Source organism: Ictidomys tridecemlineatus, chromosome 11, assembly GCF_052094955.1.
Source record: "Ictidomys tridecemlineatus isolate mIctTri1 chromosome 11, mIctTri1.hap1, whole genome shotgun sequence".
NCBI classification, from domain to species: Eukaryota; Metazoa; Chordata; class Mammalia; order Rodentia; family Sciuridae; genus Ictidomys; species Ictidomys tridecemlineatus.
The window spans coordinates 44749432-44774085 of record NC_135487.1 but is presented as its reverse complement, the minus strand read 5'-3'; the positions used below and the strand labels follow the sequence as shown (position 1 = coordinate 44774085).

Here is a 24654-nt window from a genome sequence, read left to right as displayed (position 1 = left end):
AAAGTTAGAACAAGCCCTGGGTAGACAAAACTGAAATGAAGATGAGATTCCTATAGCAGAGTATGAGGAGGTGGTGTGTGCCTCACAGCCTCTCCTAGGAGGCATCTGAGATGACTCTGTGCTGTTCCCATGGCTCAGGCAGCCTTGGCCCCAGGCCAGGATGGGAAGACACAGAGACCCAAGGGGAAGGAAGAGGGGGCCCCTACTCTGGGGATAATGAGGTGTAACCACTGCACTCCAGGCACCGGAGCCTTCCATGTCTTTGGATCCTTTTATGCCAAGTTCAGACTAAGTCTGAAATTTCCTAGTGGTCATAGTATATTTTCAAAGGCTTAGTAGGATCAGTAAGAAGAATGCCCCAGAATCTTCACTAATGCAGTGTGGGCTGTTTCCAAGACATGGGGCTTAGAAGCCAAGAATCTTACCAAATATCATCTGGCTACTAAGCAGAGCAAGATCACAGCAAGTTCAAAGTGCCGGTGACTCTGATATAAATGGGCTTCAGTGAGCATAAAATTAAATCAAATAAAGGCATGCAAAACTTTGAAAACTCTCTTCCCACCCTAAATGAATTCCACAGAAAATGTTTGCGAATAATTCCTCGATGTCCAGTGATTTTCTTCCATAGTAAATCCTTTCAAAGGATTAGAACAATGAGGGACATCTTGTGATCTTCCAAACACACCCTCTCATGTAAATAATTAATACAAAATCTATACTTTCAAAATTATCTTTACTACCACATTTACCTAAACAACGATTTTTTAAGGGAGTCCTTTTCTTACATATGTGATAAAATACAAACCATGGCATGGGGACAAATATATACAAAATATATTGTGAAAAATCTTCCACACTTTGAGTTCTCAAGGTGGTATAAACAAAAAAAAAATGGTGATGTGAGATATTTTTATATTATAATTACATGTATTTAGACCTGCAAATCTTAAGAAAATGTAAAAAGTGTTACATGGTAATAAACAGAAGTTGTAGCAACAGGAATAGTTAACATATGAGCTAGTATAATTTTATGTGGTCAGCGTCCGTCTGAGGTAGGCATCATTATCCTCATTTTATAATTAAGAAAATTGGGGCTCAAAGAACTAATTTCCTACAATCAATCACGCATCTAGTTAGTGGTAGAGCTAGTATCCAATCTCTGTTCTATCAGACTGCAAAGCTCATAGCCATCTGCTTATACCTTCTCCCTTGTGCTCTCTCAGAGGAGTTCTAGATTTTTTAAAACTCTGATGCTAGTCAGGAGCAATTTTAAGTATTAGCAGTTCACTCCTCTTCATGATATTTCCAAACACGAATTCCTCATTTGAAACATCTCTCCCATGGGACTCCAACACATTCTCTGGGGCAGGTGTTATACATCACACACACCCTGCCATTCAGCTTGCTTCCTCAGTTATGACACTCAGCCAAGCTTGTGGTCTTCTTCCTCAGAGCCCATGTCTTCTTCTTTCGGCCTAGGGTCAAGTCTGTCTGGATCCAAAATGACAGAATTGGAACCTCCATCAACTCTGTCGGATGCTTCTGTTTCATCCAGACAAGGAGCCTTTCAAAAATCGTCTATATATCATGCATGTTTGAAATGCTGAGCTGAGATCAGCAGTGTTAAGGATGTTCGATAGGGTGTCAAGGGTCTCTGAGTCACTGCTTACAGGTACTATTTTCACTGTATTATAGAACCACCTCCATCATCCTCTGCAGTTAAACTGGAGGTGAGTATGGGTGCATTTTCCAAAGCTCTAGGAGTTGTACTGGGTACATTTTTCTCCCACTGCTGCCTCTGAGGACTTGGTTGAACTGGCTTTCATGGAAAGACTGACAGATTACCTGACTCTTTTTTCCTCTGGTTACTCTCCACAATGCACTTTCACCCAGGTTTGTATTAGTGCCTTCTAAATTGGGATGGTTACACCTTCTTTTTCTCCCCCTTGCATCATGCTTGTTTCGTTTCCCAGAGCTATCGTCATTCTCCTGGGGTTGGTTTTTCTTGGTGTATTATGCTTACACATTTTGGTTTCATCTAATATTTATTCTCCTTATGCTGTGATGACCTCAGGGAGTAAGCACTTCTGGACTAGTTGAGAGCTAAACTGCCTCTGGAGAGCAGAGTAGTAGCTGAAGGGCACTGTGAAGAATTCCTTTTGAACATCTGCATGACGTAAAACTCATAGGAATAATGAGATGGCAGTGGGTGGATGGACCCTTGACATATTTTGAGAATAAGACTTTTCCAAACAGTTAAATGAAATGAATGCTTAAGGGTACAGAGTTTATATAGAATGCATCCCAAGGACCAGAGGTCACTTTTTATTATAAGGCAGGTTTCCCCAAATCTCTGGAGGCACATAATAAGGTGTTCCCACATATGTATAAGCAAATGCCATGGGATTGGAGAGAAGACGTGCAGATCCAAAATCTTCCATTTTTACTTTTCCATTTGGGGTGAGGAAGACGTCCTCTAATTGATATTTCTGTGTAGCTCATGTTTCTTGTGAATGTGGTTTATTCCAAAGCACATTTGTGTAAACCAATTAAGTATCATAACTACAGAAAATAATTTTCCTCTTTGCTTTTTAATCTTTTGCAGTAGATCTCCTCTATCACAATATTCTATCACATACAGATGTCCTTCAGCCTCAAAGAATTCTTTAAAGGCAACAATATTGGGTGTTTCATTTTGGCTAACAGAACAGCCTCTTTCCTAGAATTCTGTCTATCAGAGGGAGACGTAGAAGCCTTTTTTTTCTAAATGGAAAACATCTGATTGATGCTTTCCTGCTAAACCGAAAGAGCTCTGCCGAAGAAGCCCTCCCTGATCACTCTCAGGACTGTGTAGTCATCCATGCTGGGCATCCACAGCTGGGCTCCACTCATGCAATCACAACGGGCTCTCCTCTATGGCCTCCAGGCGACCAAGTTGGTTTCTCCACCCAGGTGACTGGTGTGCTTCATAGAGGGCGGTCATGAGAGATTTTTGTTCATGCTGACTATTAATCGGTGTATTTCCTTATACTACACAGGGTTCTGAGATGGGTGATAAAATATTTTCCTATGAAATGTCCTATCTGAGGTAAGATATTAAGAGTTATGTCAAAGTGGGTAAAGATAGGGACCTTTTCAGTGTAATACAACAAATATTTGAACACTTATGAATCATACCTATATCCAAAATTGTACCAAGTATTAGAAAGAGTCAAAGTTGAACAGATTAGATTTCTATCTTACAGAATCCATTCAGGTGGGGAAAATGAAATAGTAGGCATCGGCTTTAAGTCACATGTTTTCTCAAATCTCTGAAATCAGGATGCATCTTGCAACTGACACTGTGTGAAAATGTAATCAACATTGCTTTTTCTTTTTTAGTGGCACATAAATAATAGGGTAGTTTAATATCCATTACCAGGATGAAATATGGTGTTACATAAAATATAATATAATAAAAAGTTCCCAATTCCCCTCTCAAACCTAAAAGCATCACCCCTCCTGAGAAGAGTATTTGTAGTTGAAGAACTTAAGTCCCAATGGGCAAATTAAGTAGTAAAGTAAGGAATGATTACACAAAAGCACTTATAAATTTTTTTGTTCATAATGATGAAAATGTACTGCTATCTTTCATCATTTTAATGGATAATAATAGGTGTCGTAAATTTCATTTCCATTTTCTGATCTTGAAGTTTTTCAGAATCCCCCTCTTTCAGTCATAATAAGATGATCATGCACTCATCATACTCTACTGAAGATAATATGTACACTATCAGTAGTTTTGTTCTCCAGTATGTGATCTTTCACCAGAATATTTCATTTTGTCTTGATTTCAGGGTCTCAAATTATGGTTCAGTCCACAGGCCACTGATTTCCCAGAGGAGGAGAACAATACAGAAGCCTGTGATGGAAAACAAGCAAAACTTTGGGTGAACATTTTCTCAACGTTCTCAGGTCAGCGTATTTGATAGATCTTTTCCAATCAACACACCTTCCAGTAATTCCCTCTTCCTCATGCCTTCCACTTACCCATGCTTCAGCGACAGCTGATTACTGACAAGCCATAAACATGTCTGTGCAGTTCATGCCTCCTGACTTTGCTCATGCTTTCCCCTTTGCTTCAAATGCTTTTCCTCTGTATCTCCTTGTGGAAAACTCATGTTTAGTCTCTTAGCTTGGGCTTCCCTAGGGGAGCAGAGCCTGAGACAGACGTTAAGATAGTAATTTATTTGGGAAATGAACACAAGGATTAGGATGGAGGACTGGAAAGTGTGAAATAGTGAAGGACAAAAAGTCGATGTAAGAGGGAATTATTGCAGGGCTCTTTTCTGTGGGCAACTGGGCCTCATCCTTCAGAAACCATTTGAGGATCTAGTGGAATGAATTTCAGAATTGTTACCTATAGGATTATGATTTATTAATCACCTCCTGCTCCCTATAGGTCATAAGACGCCTCATGGGATGTTAACACTCTTGCTTTTCCAGGTTGTGCATGAGCCAAGGATGTCCTAGTACAGAAAGTGAAAGATACATAGTGCTGTCAGGTTATGCTTCTGCAAAGTGGTTGTTATGGCAATAGTTATAGTAAGAGGTAGACTGAGAGGATGAGAGGCAGTACCCAAGAGGTTACTTTCCCACTGGGTATCATGGCTCAGGTCTGTAATCCCAGCAATTTAGAAGGCTGAGGCAGGAGGATTGCAAATTCAAAGCCAGTCTTAGCAATAGTGAGATGCTAAGCAACTCAGTGAGACTCTGTCTCTAAATAAAATACAAAATAGGGCTGGGGATGTGGCTCAGTAGTTGAGTGCCCCTGGGTTCAATCCCCAGTACCCACAAAAAAGGTCAGACTTTCCTATCATGCAGAGTTAGCCTTGCCCCATCATACTTCCATGGAGGCAGACACAGCGCTCTGCACATGGCATCTGTTCTGTTGTTGTGGAATGATTATTGAACTATATGAATATATTATATGAGTATGAACTTCTTGGCAGTGGTGATAAGATCTTGCTCACCTCAGTGACTACTGCATCTAGCACAGTAGTCTTAGGACCTCTGAATGAAGTAAAAACACAAATTTTAAATTAATGGATAACTTTATAGCAGCCACTGTATTTCTCAAGGAGTTAATTAACTATTCAAGGGAAACCCCTTATGATGGGAAGAAATGCAGAATGAAAACCAAAATTGAAAACAAAGTTGACCCAAAGATGTGCTCATTCACGATCAAGGGGCAAGTTCTCATTTTAACAACATTATCAATTATACTTGGTGGGATTTTTTTTTCCTAAAGAAACCTAGCAGAAATAAACATTGTGTGTATTATACCATGACCCACTCAGTATCAAGTGATTAAGTGTTTATAAAAGAAGTTTTCTTTTGCAATTCTAAAAAATCCTAGCCACACTACATGTGATATAAGAGAAGGAAGTAGGCCAAAAGTTACCAACTGTAGGGGACATACAACCCACATAAAGGTTCATTTGATTTAATTATTTTTTATTTTTTCAATCTTGAATTGGCTTTTACAAATTAATCTTGATTTCTGGCTTCCCTGAAAAAGAAAAATCAGAAACTCTAGCAACTTTGAACCAAAGTTCCAGCCTGGCAATAGTAGGTCAGAGCTGAGTCAGAATTTACTGCCCTTTTAGAGGTAAGGAGGCAGCCAGAGCCTCTGAGAAGGTGGATGGGCTGGGATTGGGAGAAAGGTATGGACTTCAGGTAGAAGGAATACTTCAATTATGGTGCATACTTTAATTTATAAACATATACAAATCCACGTAGACTCCAACATTCTCCTAGCCTTTTGTATCCATAGCAATCAATAAGTATATAGGTCTTTTAGCCACCAACATTTAACCCTATAAATGAAGAACCAGGAGTCTATAGAGGTTGAGTAATACTAGTATGGGTCTGTGGTGGTTAACAAACCGAACCAAAGTTTTCGGGCAACAGAGGGAAATTACAACATAGTGGGCACCTGTTGTTCTGTCAGCCCCAAATTCTTTTTCTGATCTCTGAAAAATAAATCATATTTTGCTTGGAGAGCCCCCATTCCTCTATATTCCATATGATCCTGATGACACAAAGTCCTCCTGGCTTCAAGGTTGGCATGGGACCCAGGCCTGGCCACGCCCATCCACCTGGATCTATCAGAAAGAAAGTAAAATCCCTCCACTAGGGTTTGCTGATAAGAAAAGATTTAAATCTGAATAATGATATCTATACCTAATTTGAAGCAGAATGATGTAATAAAAAGATGATAAGCTACATTTCTTTGGTAAGTTACTCATCTATTCTGAGCCTCAGTTGCCACATCTGCAAACAGAAAGAGCACTTCCTACCTCAAAGATCTGTTGTCTGGCTGTAAATAAATAATGTATGCAAAATGCCTGGCACACAGTAGGAGCTCATTAATGCTGGCACCTTTTTTTTTTCCTTCCAAAAAATGTCAGATGGATGTAGCATTACTGTAATTAAAATGTAAGAAGTGCATTGGCAGACTTTCTTTACAACATATTGAGAACAGCTTTTTCAGTAGCTACCTTATGTGATTTCAGGGAATGAGAGAGGAAAAAAGAAAATAAAATGCAGCTTGATTTCCTGGAACAATTCAAGCAATATCCCATGCCTGCCAAGTGTAGCCCATAAGTCTATGTCTGCATTCATCTATTATCTCACCTCTATATAGATAAAGTGGTTTTCCTTCCCTCTCACTAGCTATTGTATTTTTAAAATGGGAACTCTTTTGAATCCCCGGCAATCATTTAGCTGACGGTTCAGCTAGTAAGGTAATAATAATATCAGGAGCAGCTGCATGACACTTCCTGCTTTTAAAGCATTTACAAATCTGAGCTAATTAACAAGAAGGCTAACATGCCAGATTTTTATGGATTAATATTACAATTATACTTTGCTTGTTCAATAAAAATGCAATGAAATGTGGAAAAACAAGAACTAAATAAGCTGTCTCCTCAATGCATTCAAAAGCCATGTAGTTGAAATATAAAATAAAGTGAAAGATATACAGTGCTGTCAGGTTATGCTTCTGCAAAGTGGCTGAATGTTCCTTTAACAACATCCACAAGGATTTAGAAGGAGGTATGGTACCTCCTTCTAACTTTGTTTTAGGATCAACAAAGTGTATAGACAGTATTGATGGTTAGATGAAAACAATTTGTAAACCCACAACAAGGTTCTAACCCTTCAAATATACTTTCTATTTATCTCTAGACTTAAATACCTCAAAGAAACAAGAAAATCTTCTACTTCTGAATTATTCTTAAACCAAACATGAAAAAAACAGCTTACATTGTATAGCAAAATACCCTATTATTTCTATTATAATATTGTATTGGTCAGCTTTCCATCACTGTGACATAAGAAAATACATAAGAAAAACAACTTAGAGGAAGAAAATTTATTTTGGCTTATGATTTCAGAGATTTCTGTCCAAGGTCGGCTGGCTCCATTGTTTCCGAGCCTGTGGTGAAGCAGGACAGTATGACAGAAGGGAATGGAGGAACAAAGCTGTTCAACTCATGGTAGCCAGGAAGTTGAGAAAGAGAGGAAGGTGCTGGGGATGAGACACAAGCTTCCAGGGCACATTCTCAGAAACCCACCCCTTTCGCCTATGTTCACCTCCTACAGTTTCTACCATCTTCCAGTAGTCTATTAGCTATGAATCTATTAGTGAATTATTCCATTGAAAAGATTAAAGCCCTCATGATCCAATCACCTCCAAAAAGCCCCATTTCCGAACATTGCTGCATTGGGGAACATGTGTTCAATACCTGAGCCATTGGGGGACATTTCAAATCCAAACTGTAACTAATATGGAAGTATATTTGAGGGCTGGGATTGTGGCTCAGTGGTAGCGTGCTTGCCTTGCATGTGTGGGGCACTGGATTCGGTCCTAAGCACACATGAATAAAAAATAAATAAATAAAGGTATTGGGCCTACAACTTAAAAAAAAGAAAAAAGAAAGTATACTTGAGTCAGTACAGAGTCAGAAAGACTTGGGTTGGAATTCCAGCTCTGATATTCACTAGCTATGTAGTCATCACTCTCTGAATCTTAAGTTACCTGATCTGGGGATGATAATACTTTCTTGGCAGGAATCCTAGGAGGGTCAAAGAAGACCTTGCATTACATGATATTTGGGATAGGCAAGTGTTCATATTGGCTTGACACATCCTCTCTATCCATAATTCATCTTTCTCCCCCTACAGTCTAAAATTACCCCAATATTCATTCAGTTTGCAGGAAAACAGAGAATCAGAACGAATAAAAATGTTCTTTTCTATATAAGCATTATGCATTTTTAAATATATAATGACATTTTAAGAGGATTAAGAGTAAAAATAAAAGTTAATTTCAAAAATAAAAATCTAAATATATGATCCCCCTTAAGACTTTAATTTTAACATTGTTTAAAGGAAGCAAACTGTTAATTGCAGAGACAACTAGCTTGAATTTAACCATTTTGCCCTCTGCTTTTTTGTAAATAAACAAGAAAACAATAGTAAAAGTGACGTGACAAGGTCAGATAGTGGAGGGATGTGTGGAGCACACATGCTTGAAGAGCCTGCAGACTGGCTTGCCTCTCCATGAGCAAAGAGCCCAGACCCCAGTGACTCGTACTACTTGAAAGGCTCACAAGACTGATTGGCCTACCAGCCTGCCAAGTTGTTCTTTGCATCAAGAATTGTAACTGCCACCTGTCTGTAAAGCTCGCATCAGTATGATCTGTCCATTCTCTTGCTTTGTGAAAAGATAAGTCATAATATATGTAGGTTTATGGCTTTCTGAATCTGGAGTTAGAACAAGGAGGCTTCATACAGGGGCAAAACCCCTCATCCCTGCTTTTCAGAGACTCCAAATTCGTATATACTGGGGGAACTTGAATTTGCCTTGCAACTCAGTGATTCTCCATGGATTTTTAATTTTTTTTAAATTCCTCTCTGTGTTCATTTTGGTTGGTCTCTTTTTTGATCATTTATTCAACAAATATTTATTGAATGCTTGCTATGAAACTAATACTGATGTAGTCCATAGGAATAAAACAATAAAAAGAAAAAAAAATCATCCTCCTACCATAGGAGTTATCAGAGCATACATGATTAGACCAATGAGACAGAAAATATTAGAATCTTCTGCCATATTAGAACCAGCAACCTGTAACACTCCAGCTTCCTTTTTCTTCAACATTGCTTGGAAAGGAATTGGCAGCATCTATCACTGTGAACTTAACTGTGCACATTCATTCAGGCCTAAATGTCCTTCCATTTCTTTACATTTACTTGACCATCTCTACACTGATGAGGTGGTCTTCCTACTTAACTCTGAAGATATACATATGTGTACACACACACACACACACACACACACACACACACACACACACACATGAAAGACAGTCTGGGGTAGGAAAAATAATATCTTTGCCCCTTTGAATTCCTGCTCCATTACTTCCTAGATCTGTGTCCCTTAGCAAGTTAATAATCACCCCCTTTTATTACTTAAAAAGTTGCAAGTAATTTATTAATGTATTTTTCAATTTTTAACATTCAAACATGGTCTTGTTATTTTAGTAATTGTGCAAGGGTTTATACTATAATTTCTAATGCATATTCAAGGGCTATTATGCTACTTCTTGTATGGTGTAAGAACCTTAAAATTTTGTGCTTGCACGTCTTTCTTCCTAGATTTTACATTGTTGTCACACATTTTATTTACTTATATGTTATGAATCTCACAGTATATTGGTATTATTTTTAAATGGCTAATATTCTTTTAAAGAGATTTAAGTGCTAAGAAAAAATCTTGCATATGTACCTATGTAGTTGTTATCCCTGATCTCCATTCTTCCGTGTAGATCCATATTTCCATCTTACGTAATTTCCTTCTGCCTGATTAGATGTCCTCTAATGTTTCTTGTTCTTTCCGATTTTGTATATCATATAAAAGTCTTTAGGTTGCCTTCATCTCCTGAAAAGTATTTTTACTAGGCATAGAATTTTAAGTGAAGTGATTTGCTACCCTCCCGCCTTCTCTAGTTTAAAGATGTTGCTTTTAGGTTTTCTTGCTTTCGTTGTTCTCAACAAGAAATCTGATGTCATTCTTTGTCCCTACATAGGTAACATGCCTTTTTTTTTTCCTTTGGCAAAATTTCCTCTTTATCATTGGTTTTGAGTAATTTGATCATAATGGATCCTAGTATATTTTTTATTTATTTTCTTCTGCTTGGAGTTTCTTCAGTTTCTAGGATCTATGAGATTATAGTTTTCTTCTAATTTGGACATTCTTTTCAGGCATTATTTTTTTTAGATATTTTCTATGATCCCTTACCCCTGCTTTTTAGAGACTCCTATTGCATACATACTGAGATGCTTGAAGTTCCTTTATGGATTCTCTGTTCATTTTTTAATTTTTTTATTTCTCTGTGTGTTCCTTTTTTTTTTTTTGGTCTCTTTTTGTTATGTATCCAAGTTTGCTGATCCTTTCTTCATCAATGTCTAACATGTCATCAATCTTGATAGTGTATTTTTCATCTCACACATTATAGTTTTCATCCCCAGAAGTTGAATTTTATCCTTTTTGTATTTTCCGTGCCTCTATTAACTTATTGAACTTACACGATACAGTTATGAAGAATGTTTTAATGTTCTGGTGTGGTGAGTGTAATAGCCATGTCAGTATTGGATGGATTTCAATTGATATTTTTTCCTAACAAAGGACTCCATCGAGGGAGGCATTGAGATGACTTGGAGTGTATCTGAATTCTACGCCCAGCTTTCCTTCCTTCCATCTATATTTCAATGCCTACCATTGTAGGGTCCTGGACTAGCAAAGCCTTCAGGAGACATTGTTCACACAGTATTGTGTATCATGCTCTAGGATACAACTAATTTGTTGTATCTAATTTGATACAACAAATTTCCAGTGTTGCCAGGGTCCTCATCCAGACCTGGTGTGTAAATGTCAGTGAAAGGCACATCCCTTCTCCCCCTCCTCCTCCTCCTCCCCCTCCTCCTCCCCCTCCTCCTCCTCCTCCTCCCCCTCCTCCTCCTTCTCCTCCTTCCACTAGGGATTCAACCTAGGGGCGCTGAACCACTGAGCAACATCATTTACAGGCTTTTTAAATATTTTATTTAGAGACAGGGTCTTGCTAAGTTGCTGAGGCTGGATTTGAACTTGCAATCCTTCCTCCCCTCCAAGCTGCTGTGATTACAGGTATGCACCACTGCACCCAGCTCTATTTAACATTTTTTTTAACTATCTAGTCCATGTATAACAAATCCTAAATCTGCTCTAAATTAAGTTAAACAGACACTTTAAAATATCTACTCTGTGCAGACATGGTGTTTGCATGGGAGCTGGTCACTGGATAAGAGCTTTGACAACAGAAGGGCACCTTCAGGTGGCCTGAGAATGGGCCCTCACACTGTTCAGTTTTTGAGCACTGGGTTCTCATCTTTAAAAATCTTTCTCTCCATCTTCTTTCCATTACATTCATGGTTCAGCCCACCTTATTCTCTGAGAACAAACAAAAATGAGATGAGACAAATTAAGAATGATGTGGGAAATAAGCTCATTTTGCTGACTCATTCACTTCTTCAACATTTATTGAGCACTACTACACTCCTGACACCATGCTGAATGTTGGTAGTTTAAGGACTATCAGACAGTTTTTATCCTTCAAGTATTCATAACCGGGCGGGGTGGGGGGGATGAAGACAAATGAGTCAATGGGAATCCTTGGTGAAGTAAGTAAAGGAATGTGTAAGGGGCAATGTCTAAGTTCTTGAAAAGCCATCAATTTTTGGCAGAAATGGTGTTTATCCTCAAGAGCTCCTAACAATGGTGATTTATATGCAGTGAACACTTAGGGAAGAGTCAAAAAGATCTGAATTCCTTGAGCTGTCCTTGGGCAATCATGTTAATTTTCTGAGCTTCAGTTTTTCATCTGTGAAGTGTAACTGATGATATGGCCTTGCTTGCCTTACTGGGTTATTATAAGGATTAACAGTCATGAGAGTGATTTTTAAATTGTAAAGATCGCCATAAAAAACACAACCATAAGTTATATTAATATATTTTTGTTACATTTTGAAATGTAAGTCTTTCTGCACTTCACACAAGTCAAGTTTTCCAGAAAGAGAGCGACAGAGAGATATTTAACCAGCCCAAATGTGTCCTTCACCTTTGCCTCCCGAGGAGTTCACAAAGTAGGTCCGATTTGACTTTTTCATCTGACTAGAAAGATACTTGCTGGTATCCCCATTGCACACATGAGAGAAGTGAGGCATCAAAGAATCTGTCCTGGAACACAAGCTCCTAGAAGTTCTGCCTGGGTGACTTTCCTAGATCTCTTTACATGTCAAAACATTTAAAACCAAAACTCCGCCTTTGGAGACCCAGTTCCTCTCATAGTCCCGCCTCCCTAGCTCGGGGCGAGGTTTCAACTCCGCCCCGTGACGAAACGACCTCGGCCCCGCCCCCTGCGCGCCACCTCTCGCGGTATCTCTCGGGAAGACTGACGGGGTCAGGTGCCATGATGGCTGCGGAAGAGGCAGATGTGGATATCGAAGGGGATGTGGTGGCTGCGGCGGCGGCGGCACAGCCAGGGTGAGGCGCAGAGACGAGGTCTCCCCGGGATGGGGGCGGGCACAGATGCGAGGGGAGGACCGTGGATCCTTGGCTGCGAGTCCGGCAAGGGACAGGGAAACCGAAGATGGTGTGTTGGGCCAGAGTCTCCTCTGGTCCCGGAAGTCGAAGCGCGGGTTCCGCCCGCTAGCTTGCCCTGAGCCCAGCTGAATGGTACTTGAGCTCAGGTACTCAAGTGTCCGCATGGCTCTTTAACTTTTTTACAGAGATACTGTGAGGGAGCAGTTTTCTCTTAGCTTATTGCACTTGCTCCCACAATTCAGATGCCTTCTTGCATTCCCTTTGCCTCAGAATCTGCCCATTAGTAACTAGAATGAGGGCACCTAGTAGACCGGACCTGAGCTCAGGGACTCATCTTCCATCGCTTGCTATCCGTGCGACCTTGGACGAGTCGTTTCGTTCCTTTTTCTACATAGGGGTAGTTGCATGAATTAAAGGAAAGGGGTCAGATTTTAGAGTTCTGGACAGTTCTGGACTTTCCTTCTGCTTTTGCTGGTTCTACCAGCCTTGTGACCTTGGGCAAGACGCTTAACTTGTCTGAGCCTCAGACTGCTTATGTGTAAGTTGGGGGTCATGATGTATACCTCGTAAGGTCGTTGTGAAGATCAAATGAGTCCTCATCCTCGGGGATGGTTTACTTTAGTACCTATTCCTGCAGAACAGGATGTTATGGTTTGAAACAACCTCCTATGCGCCTCTGCTTTCAAAGTAAGAAATGTGCCTCCTTTCAGTAATGGCCCAAGACACCATCTTCGGTTTCCCTGTCCCTTTCAAGTCTATACAAAATAGGAATCAGATCTATGTTCTAATTGCATCGAGTTACGTTACATAGGCCATTTTTGACATGTGAAGTGGCAATTTCATGTGATTCCTCTTGATATCAGGGCTCAGAAGGAGAAAGTGCCACCTTGACCATGAGGCACTAAGATAGGGAGTTTCAAGTGTGAATTCTAAAGAACTATAAAAATGTGAGGAATATGGATCTTTATGCAGAGCATCCCGAAGCTATACAGATAAGTAGGAAGTCTTTCATAACAATTGTTCACATTTGTGTAGGCTTTAAATTTTAAAGTATTTTTGAATGCTTGATTTAATTTATGTTTCATAACAAGTCAATGAAATAAGTGGACAGGGATACTTAATCTGCAGTCCATAAGGAAATGAGTTTGCCTTGGAAGATCATCTGAGGATTTTGGCTCTATGCCTCTTTCATGGTTTATCTTAATTTTTCTGATTGTGTTTAATTTTTCTCCCTTTTCTCGTTTTCTTCCTTCCTGTTTTTTCAGCCTTAGGTGTAGTGGTGGCTCTTCAATCTGTCTCATACAAACAGAACTACAAAGATTATTGGCTCCTGATGGTCAGATTCATTGCTTTATGTGATTCCAAGGAGCCTTATTGACATTATGTTCTTGTAAATGGGGCTACAGTCATCTGGAATTAGTATAACTGGTGCCCCCTGAAGTGTGTAATTACAGCTGATAATAGCATTTGTGGAATTCTTGAAGATAAATTTAAAGCATACTGCTTTTAACCATTTTCTGAGTGCTAGGTACCAAAATTAAAAGATGGCATTTTAGTTTTCCTTCTGTTCTTATCGTTCTTTCTTGTCTTCCTTTTCTTCTGCTTGTTCTTTAAATGACAATATTAAAAAAGGGATTTGTCATAGGTCTTCTGCTTCTTCATAGTCACTGGTGATACCATCTCTTAAAACGTAATTTTTGTTAGATGCTCCATATGAAATTTTACCAGTATTCTTCCATGAAAGTTCCCTAACTTGAACCTAATACACGCTAATATCTCCCAAATCTGTCACTAACCCAAATCTTCCTCCTGAGCTTCAGAGTAATTTACTCAACTCTCTGAATCTGTCAGCACTTAGATGTCCCACAAGTACTTAAATCTCAACTTACAAACTTTCTCCACCAGACCTGCCTTTCTGATGTTTCCTAGTTTACTAAGTGGCACTGGCAGCCATCCATCCGGTCATATAAGACACAGATCTAAAACTTTAACTCTTACTACTTTCCCATTCTATTAGTTGTTAAGGAACTGTTCATTCTGTTTACATATCCTTTCAAATGTATTTACTTCTGGTCACACTGTTTGTTCCTTAGGTATAAGTTGCTGCCACCTTTTTTTTTTTTTTTTGGTATTTTTATAATCATTTCTTTACTGGTCTTTGTCTCCTTGACCCCCTTTATTCTTTACTAAAGATAGTCTTTCTTACCAAATGTGAATATTATTCCCTTCAGTCTCCAATTGGTTTTGTGATGAATCTTCAGTTCCCTACTAGAGACCTGTGTGATTTGTGACCCACCTACTTTGTTCATTCAATCAAGTGTCAATTTGGCACCATGTACACGCCCGCCAGGCCTAGGTATATAGCTGTTGTAAAAACCAAGTCCCTCCTCATACAGAACTAATATTCCTGTTGGATAAGATACACAGTAAACGTTTTATAGTGACAGATGGAAAAAAGTGAAGAAAAGATGAAAGATGAATAGCTTGTTGGCTTTATCTCTTATACTTAGGCAGAAAAACTGTAAGGTCTGAAACTATGAGATCTCAAACTAAGTATGAATACAGTGGAAAGACTAGGTTTGGAAAAGGGAGAAACAATAGAATTGTCAAGCAGACTGAATAAGGATTGTGAAAAAAGAACGGCGGCAGATTCAGACTTTTGGTTTGGATAACCAGGGAGGAGATGGTGCAATTAACTGGGATAAAGAACAATGGAAGGGTAACAGATTTGGAAGAAAAAGTGATTTTAGTCTTATACATGTTGATTTGTGTTATGTATGAAGATTTGGGTAGTGTTCATATACATACACCAGAGCATAGATATTGCTAATCCTTCCTATTAGAGAGTACTATGTGAAGAGATTTGTGCAGTGAACTTGAAATGATAATAGTCCCAACTCCCATACACTTGGTAGACCTAATTATTTGGGCAAAGATTTCCTTTTGCTGATACAAGAGACAGAATCCTTTATTTAGCCTCTTCCAGATCAGAGTTGGTCCTTGAATTTAAACCTGGGGAAAAGTTTGGCCAGGGAAAAGTCATTACTAGAAAACTTGTAACTTCAAGTGTACAAAAGCAAAATATTAAATTTAATTATATCACAGTTTGTGGTCCTGAAAACTTAATGAGCCAGCCTTTTTACTTATGTAGTGTACTTTGTAACTTGTTAGTACAATGAAAGGAGTGAGAAAATTAATAAAGTTTTATTCCCTGATGGTCATAGAAGACCTCCAAATAACCCAAATTAATTTTTAAAAATTATATGAGTAGAACTAGGTGTGGTGGTACACTACTGTAATCCCATCGACTTTGGACTCTGAGGCAGGAGGATAGCAAGTTTGAGGCCAGCATCAGCAATTTAGTGAGACCCTGTCTTAGAAAATAAAAAGGACTGGGCATGTAGCTCGTGGTGAGGTATCTCTTGGTACAATCCCCATTACAAAAAAGAAAAATGTATGGGATGTCATTAAAACTTCATTTAGTAATTTCTATTTTGATTTTTCTATCTAGTTTTTTTTTTCTTCATTTTGAGTTTGATGCTATAGATGGAAGTTTTTTATGGTTTAGATATAGTTAAAAGGTATAATTACAAAGTTGAGTTCTTTTACACATATGGGTACACGAGTCAAAACTGAAGTGGTACTTCAAGGCCACAGAGTATATTGTGGTTGTTGCCTGGCAGTATTTTTTTCCTTATAGGCCAAGGAGGTACAGTAGGCATTTTTGCTATATTAAATCTTTTTAAGGGGAGAAAGAAACCTACACCAGAGTCCCTGAGTATGAGCTATAGGCATTAACCAATACTTATCTCTTATAGCCATTTTCTTAATTATTACAGAAATGATGAAAATAAAGCATCACTTTTACAAGATCACTATCTGGACTCATCATGGAGAAATGAGAATGGCCTTATTGTAAGTATTGTATGAAACTGTTATCATTGCCCAGAGTGCCTCTTTCTTATTTTTAACAGAGGGCTAGTTTTCAGAAATAACATAGATAATACATAAGAACTTTTTTCTTACTTTCATAATGGAAGAAACCTCATTTTTCTTTCAATTTTGAAAAATGTCCTATTGAGAAACAAGTTTGGAGCCAGTTGGATTTAGGTACAAATTCTTGACTCTGCCACTTCTCAGGTTTGTGAACCTTTGTTTCTTCAAGTAAACAGTGGGGATTAACCCTACTTTCATTTCTTTATTTATCAGTTATTTATTGAATATCTACTATATGCCAGACACTAGTCCAGGTTTAGGAATACAGCTATAATCAAGACAGATGTGGTCCTACTTTCAAAGAGTTTGTATTCATTCAATAGGAGAGAGAGGTGATAAGTAGGCAAACCATTTGTAGATTATGAAGGAAATAAAGTGCTGATGAGAAGACCAGGGTGGGGAGCCTCCTTGAGATAAATTGTCAATGAGAGAAGCTGGGGAGGTGATATTTTAAGCTAAAAATTAATAGGAAGAATGGGGAGATATGTGAAGAATTAAGAAAAGAATTCTAGGTAAAAGGAATAACAACTGCAAAAGCTCTGGTTGAAGGAAGGAGCCCTATACCATGTCTAGAATATAGTGGGAAAGAGAGGTGTGAAAGCAGGTAAGAACTCTTGTCATTTAGGGCTTGTGAGTTAAATTATGCTAAAGGGCTTACATTTTATTTTAAGAGAACTGAATCATCATTGAAATACTTTACATAGATTCTATTCAAATGTGTAAGTTCATTTTGATACAATTAATTTGGGATGCTAGGGTAAAGATTAGATTGGAGGGGAAGCAAGAGTGGAATCAAAGGGACCAGTTAGGAAACATTTGAAGTAATCTAAGTAAGATTTATGATGATGGCTTGTCCCTAGTGGTAGCAAAAGAGAGAGACATTAACAGATTTGAATTATATTTTGGAGGTAGAGCTGGTTGGCAGATTGAATATGGAGACTGGGGAAAAGAAAGAATCCACAATAATTACTGGGTTTTTAGATGGAGGAACTTAGTGTCTAGTAATGCCTTTTACGATGATGGAAAAGCAACAGAAGAAGCAGTTGGAGATGTGTAATGGTAAGTTTCATTTTGAATATGTTAAATTTGAAAAGCCAATTATATCCAAGATAAATCTTGAGTGAACAGTTGGATGTAAGCTTGGAGAACATATATGAGCTGTTAATTTATAACTTTGGAGTTGAAAATATGCATGATCATCCACGGAGAGATTGTGGCTGAGGGAAAAAAAGAATTGTAAGTTTTGGAAATTTGTTAAGTGTCTAGTAAGATATCTGATGCCTAATAACTCCTCATATATAATAGCCATTATTATCTCATTGTGGGGAAGAACATGAGCCTTGGAATTTGACAGTGCTGGTTTAAGAACTCTTTCTTCCACCTAAAATGCTACAGTGCTATCAGTGAGCATAAAGTTTTATCTCATAATTTTTGTGAGAATCAAAGATGTCTGCACTCAATACATAGTAGCTGTTATTATTTGTAATTATAATATTATATATTTTTGTTTACTAAAACATGAAAAATATTTCCAAAACATAATAAAAATATGTGTTCTTAATCCTTTTTTTTTTTTTTTTTAATAGCCTTGGACTCTTGATAGCACCATCAGTGAAGAGAACAGAGCTGTCATTGAGAAAATGTTGTTGGAAGAAGAGTATCCTTTAGTGATTATAGGGGCATTTATGGTTTCAGTTTTAAAAAATCAATGTAAAAATGATGAGAGAGGTTACTCTAGTTCCTAGATGGGTATTACTTGGTTACAGATAGCTATCATGTAATACAATATTTTCTATCTATGAGAAAGCATTTATTTTATTCTTCAAGTTCTGTTTTATTGCTTAGTCTGAGATCCAACTTAATATTTTTTAGAATTTTGTTGTCAGCCAACACTTAGATGATATGTGAGTACTGAATTGAAGCTATAGAATATTTAAGTCAGTCAGAACCTTAAAGCCAATTTCCATTTTCAGAGTTAAAACTTAAAAGAGGTTCATTTTTCTAAGGATTCAAAATTATAATATGTAAAAGTTCTTTTCACTTTTTACTCTATAATTTACAGGCGTTTTGTGGGAAGAATCTTAAGTACAAAACATAAAGCAAATACTGTAGAATGAATATTTTATCCCCAGAATTGTGGCTACTTATCTGTGTTTCAGCCTCAGCCACTAGACTCTTGTCCTCATTTTTTAAAAATTTTAATTTGTTATATATGACAGCAGAATGCATTACAATTCATATTACACATAAATAGCACAATTTTTCATATCTCTGCTTGTATGCAAAGTAGAGTCACATCATTCATGTCTTCATACATGTACTTAGGGTAATGATGTCCACCTCATTCCACCTTTTTTCCTATCCCCTATCTCCTCCCTTCTCTTCCCTCCGCTTTGTCCTAATCCTCCCATGCCCACCTCCCAACCACATTATGAATCAGCATCCTTAAATCAGAGAAAACATTCGGCCTTTGATTTTTTTTGGATAGGTTAACTTCGCTTAGCATTATATTCTCCAACTCTATCCATTTACTATAAATGCCATGATTTTATTCTCTTTTAATGATGAATAATATTTCATTTTGTATATACGTCACATATTTTTTATCCATTCATTTACTGAAGAGCATCTAGATTGGTCCCACAGTTTAGCTATTGTGAATTGTGCTGCAATAATCATTGATGTGGCTGTGTCCCTACAGTATGCTGTTTTTAAGTCCTTTGGGTATAGACTGAAGAGTGAGATAGCTGGGTCAAATGGTAGTTCCATTCCCAGTTTTCCAAGGTTTCTCCATACTGTTGTCCATATTGGCTGCACCAATTTGCAGTCCCACCAGCAATGTATGAGTGTGCCTTTTTCCCCACATCCTCACCAACACTTGATGGTTGTTTGTATTTTTAATAGCTGCCATTCTGACTGGAGTGAGATGAAATCTTAGAGTAGTTTTATTTTGCATTTCTCTAATTGCTAGAGATGTTGAACATTTTTTTTTATATATTTGTTGATTAATAAAATATCTTCCTCTGAGAAGTGTCTGTTCAGTTCCTTAGCCCATTAATTGATTGGGTTTTTTTTTTTTTTTTGGTGTTGAGATTTTTGAGTTTTTTATATATCCTAGAGATTAGTGCTCTATCTGATGTGCATGTGGTAAAGATTTGTTCCCAAATGTAGGCACTCTGTTTGCCTCACTGATTGTTTCTTTGCTGAGAAGAACCTTTTAATTTGAATCCATCCCATTTATGGATTCTTGATTTTAATTCTTACGCTATTGGAGTCTTATTAAGGAAGTCTGAGCCTAATCCATCATGATGGAGATTTTGGCCTACCTTTTCTTCTAATAGATGCAGTGTCTCTGATTTAATTCCTAGGTCTTTGATTCACTTTAAGTTGAGTTTTGTGCATGGTGAGAGATAGGGGTTTAATTTCATTTTGTTGCATATGGATTTCCAGTTTTCCCAGCACCATTTGTTGAAGAGGCTACCTTTTCTCCAATGAACATTTTTGCACCTTTGTCTGATATAAGATAACGATAATTATATGGGTTAGTCTTTGTGTCCTCTATTCTGTACCATTGGTCTACAAGTCTGTTTTGGTGCTAATACCATGCTGTTTTTGTTATGTTCCTCTGTAGTATAGGTTAAGGTCTGGTATAGTGATGCCACCTGCTTCACTCTTCTTGTTAAGGATTGCTTTAGATTTTCTGGGTCTCTTATTTTTCCAGATGAACTTCATGACTATTTTTTCTATTTCTATAAAGAATGACATTGGGATTTTGATTTAATTGCATTAAGTATGGATAGTGCTTTTGGTAGTATGGTCAGTTTGACAGTATTAATTTTTCCTATCCAAGAGCAAGAGAAACTCTTTCCATCTTGTAAGGTCTTCTTTAATTTCTTTCTTTAACATTCTGTAGTTTTCATTGTAGAGTTCTTTCATTAAGTTGATTCCCAAGTGTGTGTATTTTTTTTTTTTTTTGAGGCTATTGTAAATGGGGTAGTTTTCCCTCATTTCCCTTTCAGAGGATTTGTCACTGATACACAGAAATGCCTTTGATTTATTATCCTCATTTTTTTTTGTGTGTGTGATATTGGTTATTTAACTACTTTGAGACTCAGTTTTCTTATATGTTAAATGGAAAGGTTGAACAAAATGATTTCTGATATGACTTATAAAGATTATTAAAAGTCTAATAAATTATGGTTTATTTTTAATTCATCCCAATTATTGCTGTGTTGATTTTAATTATCAAAGGTTAGCTTCTTATAGACTTTCTTATTTTTTAACATTTCCCAAACATTGCAGTTATAGCCTAAATAATTGCTTTCAATGAGAGGCACATATAATTTAATATTTCCTAGTTATTTAAAACAGATAAAATTATTTTGATAATATATCATTTATATATATAATTCTAATAATATATCATTTAAAATATTTTTTGTAAACATTATTAATGAAATGTTTTACATTCTTTGTTTCATACTCAGTCTTTGGAACCCTTGTTTTCTATCTTTAGAAAACATTTCAGTTCAGTTCGTGCCAGTTATGGAGTTTAAGTGCTCAAGAGTCGCATATGGCTAGTAGCCACTATATTAAACAGTAGAATTCTAGGTTAATGAACACTGAAGTAGTTACTTAAGAAATGGTAACAGAAATTTTAATGAGAGGAGAATTATATGTAAGCATTTAGAAGACAGAGATAATGTCTACTTATATTTTTTGTCCTCAACTCATAGTACCTAACATAATACCTGGAGCAGTGTGTAGTCAATAAATATTTGTTAAGTAAATAGTAGTTTAGATTAATGACAGTATTGCAATAGGCTAGTTTCAAGAACTTGAGAGAGGGAGATCCTTTGTAGATTTGATCTCAGTGTTCTTTTCATTAGGGTAGAGGGGAATGCTGAACTATTCTCTGTTATCTTTAGAAATATGGAAACAATATTCTCAAATTACTGTAGACAACTAATCTAATTCATCTATTATACTCTCCGTATATTTTAGAAAAAAAGTTTTAAACAGTAAGTCTATTTCTTCTCACTTCTAATAGAGAAGATAAGAGAAATTAGCATTTACATAGCACATTTTGTGCAGGCATTGTGTGATATTACATATAATTTATACATGTAACAACACTGAGGTATGATATTTTTACCATAATTTTTGCGGACCTAGAAGAGGCTTTCAGAATTGGTTTTGCCAATTTCAAGTTTTCCAAGTCAAACAAAGTATGACTTTCATGAGTCTATAAATGCCAATTTTATATGTCACACAAAAGTTTTATGAGATTAATCTTATTTTAAAAGTGTCCTTAATAATCATACAGGTATTATTTATCTAAAAAATCACTTCCAGGAAAATTCTGGCTTGATAAAAAGGAAGATAATAAAAAACAAATGAACAGGTAAAATCAATTTAAACTGTTAAACATATAAATGCATTTTTAGAAATTTCTTCTCAAGCTTCCTTATTTTTTTTTTTCATGTGGTGCAGTCTGCAGAAAACAGCAAAAATCATGTATGTACTTCTGTTTTATATTTTTAAAATCTTTCTGATCATTTAAAATTATGGAATATTTTTCAAAAATTATAGTTATCTTGAGGAAAAGCCCTCTTGATTAAAAAACAAAATAAATATAAAAACAGAGTTTCTAGTACAGATGTAAGAATTTTGCCATAAGTATGTGGATATTTATTAGCTAGAATTTCTTTTGTGACCCATAGAGGCAAATTCATCAAATTATGGGAAAGATAGATTCATAGAGATTTATGGGTAAATTTTAAGAAACCTATTACCTAATACATTGTATATTAACTTGAATTCTATTGCTGTGTTAACTAATTTTCAGCAGAAATCTAATTTGGATTTATGGCTTTCAAGCATTATCTAGAAACTTTATCTTACAAATATTTTTTCCCAATAATTGGAAAATATTGATTTAGCATTTATAAACTTGTAAGTAAAAAAATTATTTAGCATTATAAACTTGTAAGTATATATATAGTTGGTTAAAATATGGATTGATTACTAGGCCCAGTAGCACAGGCCTGTAATCCTACACAACTTCAGAGGCTGAGGTGGGAGGAGTGAAAGTTCAAGGCCAGTCTCAGCAATTTGGTGAGACCCTCAGCTTATTGAGACCCTATCTCAAAATTTAAACAAACAAAATAAATAAATAAAGGACTCGTAATGCAGCTCAGTGGTAAAATACCCCTGTATTCAATCCCCAGTATAAAAAAAAATGGATTTATATAATTTATATAGTGGTAATTGTGCAAGAACTTGACCGCTGAGCAGCCTTTGATGTTTGTATTTTGTGGAGTGAACAATAACAATGTGAAATTAATAGAAAGATCAATGACTTGAGTGAATTAGCTTCATCAGCATTTTATTTTTAATTTACTAAAATGATTTTAAAAGCAGTAAGTGTAATGCCATGGTTTTGCAACTTCTTTTCTGGCTCAGTATTTATATGGATTTACCTAGTAATTAAATCAGAGATATTTCTGGAATCATTGTAAATTCTTAGATACCTTTAGGATTGGGGAATGTATTAACACCTGCTGCTTTGTATTCATTCTAAGAGGGCTGTTTTGTTGGTTATTACATTGACTTCCTTTGATGTCTTTAGTTTTATCCTCACTCAAACCTGGGGATTATCTCTTTTGGGGTTCATATCATCCATAGTAGAGATACATGACAGGGTAAATCTCTCCCCCTAGGTAGAGGCTGTAGCCTTCTTTTTTTTTTTTTTTTTGTTTCATTTTTTAATTCTTTGATTCGTTTTAGCCCATGGCTATCTATAATCTTTAGCTGCATACATAAGGAATGTTCCATTTCAGAAATTTTTTTGCAATTCCTCTTTTTCCCCTCAGGGTACACTCTCCTACCAAACCAGCCAGTTACTCAGTAAAGTGGACGATAGAAGAAAAAGAGCTGTTTGAACAAGGGCTGGTAAATAGAGCAATTTTTAATTTATAGTAAAAATGATTCTAAAAGCAAATACTGATAGAGTTATAAGATTAAATCATAGAGACCAGAGCTTTTAATTAAATTTATTTAACAGCTTGAGTTTTTCTGTAGTTAGAGTAATGGTGTTTATAGTGTAGTACAAGAGAATTCCTTTTAACTAAGGTACTAAAATAGATTTGAATCAGTACTTTGATATAAACATTTTTGGGGTATTAGTAAAATCCAAGAAATTGTGCTGTTATCTGTATACATGACACCAACTCTCTGGATTAAAAGGTAAAATATTTAGTTGTCTGAAACTTTGTGTTAAGCTGGGTGATCAGCTGAGTTGTTCTTTAATAAACTGTTTGCCATTATGTACACAGGCAAATGTTTTATGCATAGATATGAAGACCAGAATAATTTCATGCAAAATAAATTCATACAAAACAGTCTTTTGTATGAATGTTTCACTGAAATCTATTTAAAAATACATAGATTATATAATGGGGAAAAGATGTATGCTCATTTCTGAAAATATTCCTTAATATGAAGAAATTTTTAACAAAAATGTTCAGGAAATTTGTCTTTAGCAAGAGTAGATTATGTATTTTCTTTTAAGATACTTGTTACTCTGTATTTTATAAATTACTTTAGAAATTATATATATAATATTTGTGTAATTATTTAAGATTTGTAAATGCAATTTGAAATATTTACATTTCTATAGATGATGAGAAATAAAATGTTTTGCTTTTCTAGTTAAAACCATGGTATCTATAAATTCTGTAAATACTAAACAATATTGAGGGTTTTTTTCCCGTACTGGTGATTTTTTTCCTATATTGGTATTTCAGTCCGTTGCATCATAGTCTAATTTTAATTAACCAGTAATTTATTTTAGTCTGCTGACAGCTTTGATGTTTTGTCCCTTATAAAGATCAGATATACATATGTATGAAATAGTTTGTTTTCAACCATTTTTTGGTTGTTAATTGTTGACATTGTTGGTAGTTATG

The 24654-nt window shown here is 36.4% G+C and overlaps 1 protein-coding gene and 1 pseudogene across 8 annotated transcripts in view; one reads left to right on the top strand and one right to left on the bottom strand.

Moving 5' to 3' along the window:
- Positions 1–1910: 1910 nt before the first annotated feature.
- Positions 1911–2862, bottom strand: LOC101954914 (serine/threonine-protein kinase Nek3 pseudogene; annotated as a pseudogene).
- A 9643-nt stretch (positions 2863–12505) lies between these two features.
- The window catches only part of Mysm1 (Myb like, SWIRM and MPN domains 1), a 94067-nt gene continuing 81918 nt past the window's right edge, over positions 12506–24654 (top strand). For 6 of the 8 annotated variants that reach the window (XR_013427815.1, XR_013427813.1, XR_013427812.1 and 3 more), the window contains exons 1-6: positions 12506–12628; positions 16528–16603; positions 18271–18341; positions 22011–22088; positions 22178–22201; positions 23560–23638. Coding sequence is in view for 3 of the 8 variants with exons in the window: in XM_078026352.1 (XP_077882478.1) it covers positions 12555–12628; positions 16528–16603; positions 18271–18341; positions 22011–22088; positions 22178–22201; positions 23560–23638 (402 nt within the window). In the remaining 5 variants the exon portion in view is untranslated. The remainder of the gene's footprint in view (positions 12629–16527; positions 16604–18270; positions 18342–22010; positions 22089–22177; positions 22202–23559; positions 23639–24654) is intronic. The other 2 variants (XR_013427814.1, XM_021726822.3) reach the window with 1 other exon arrangement.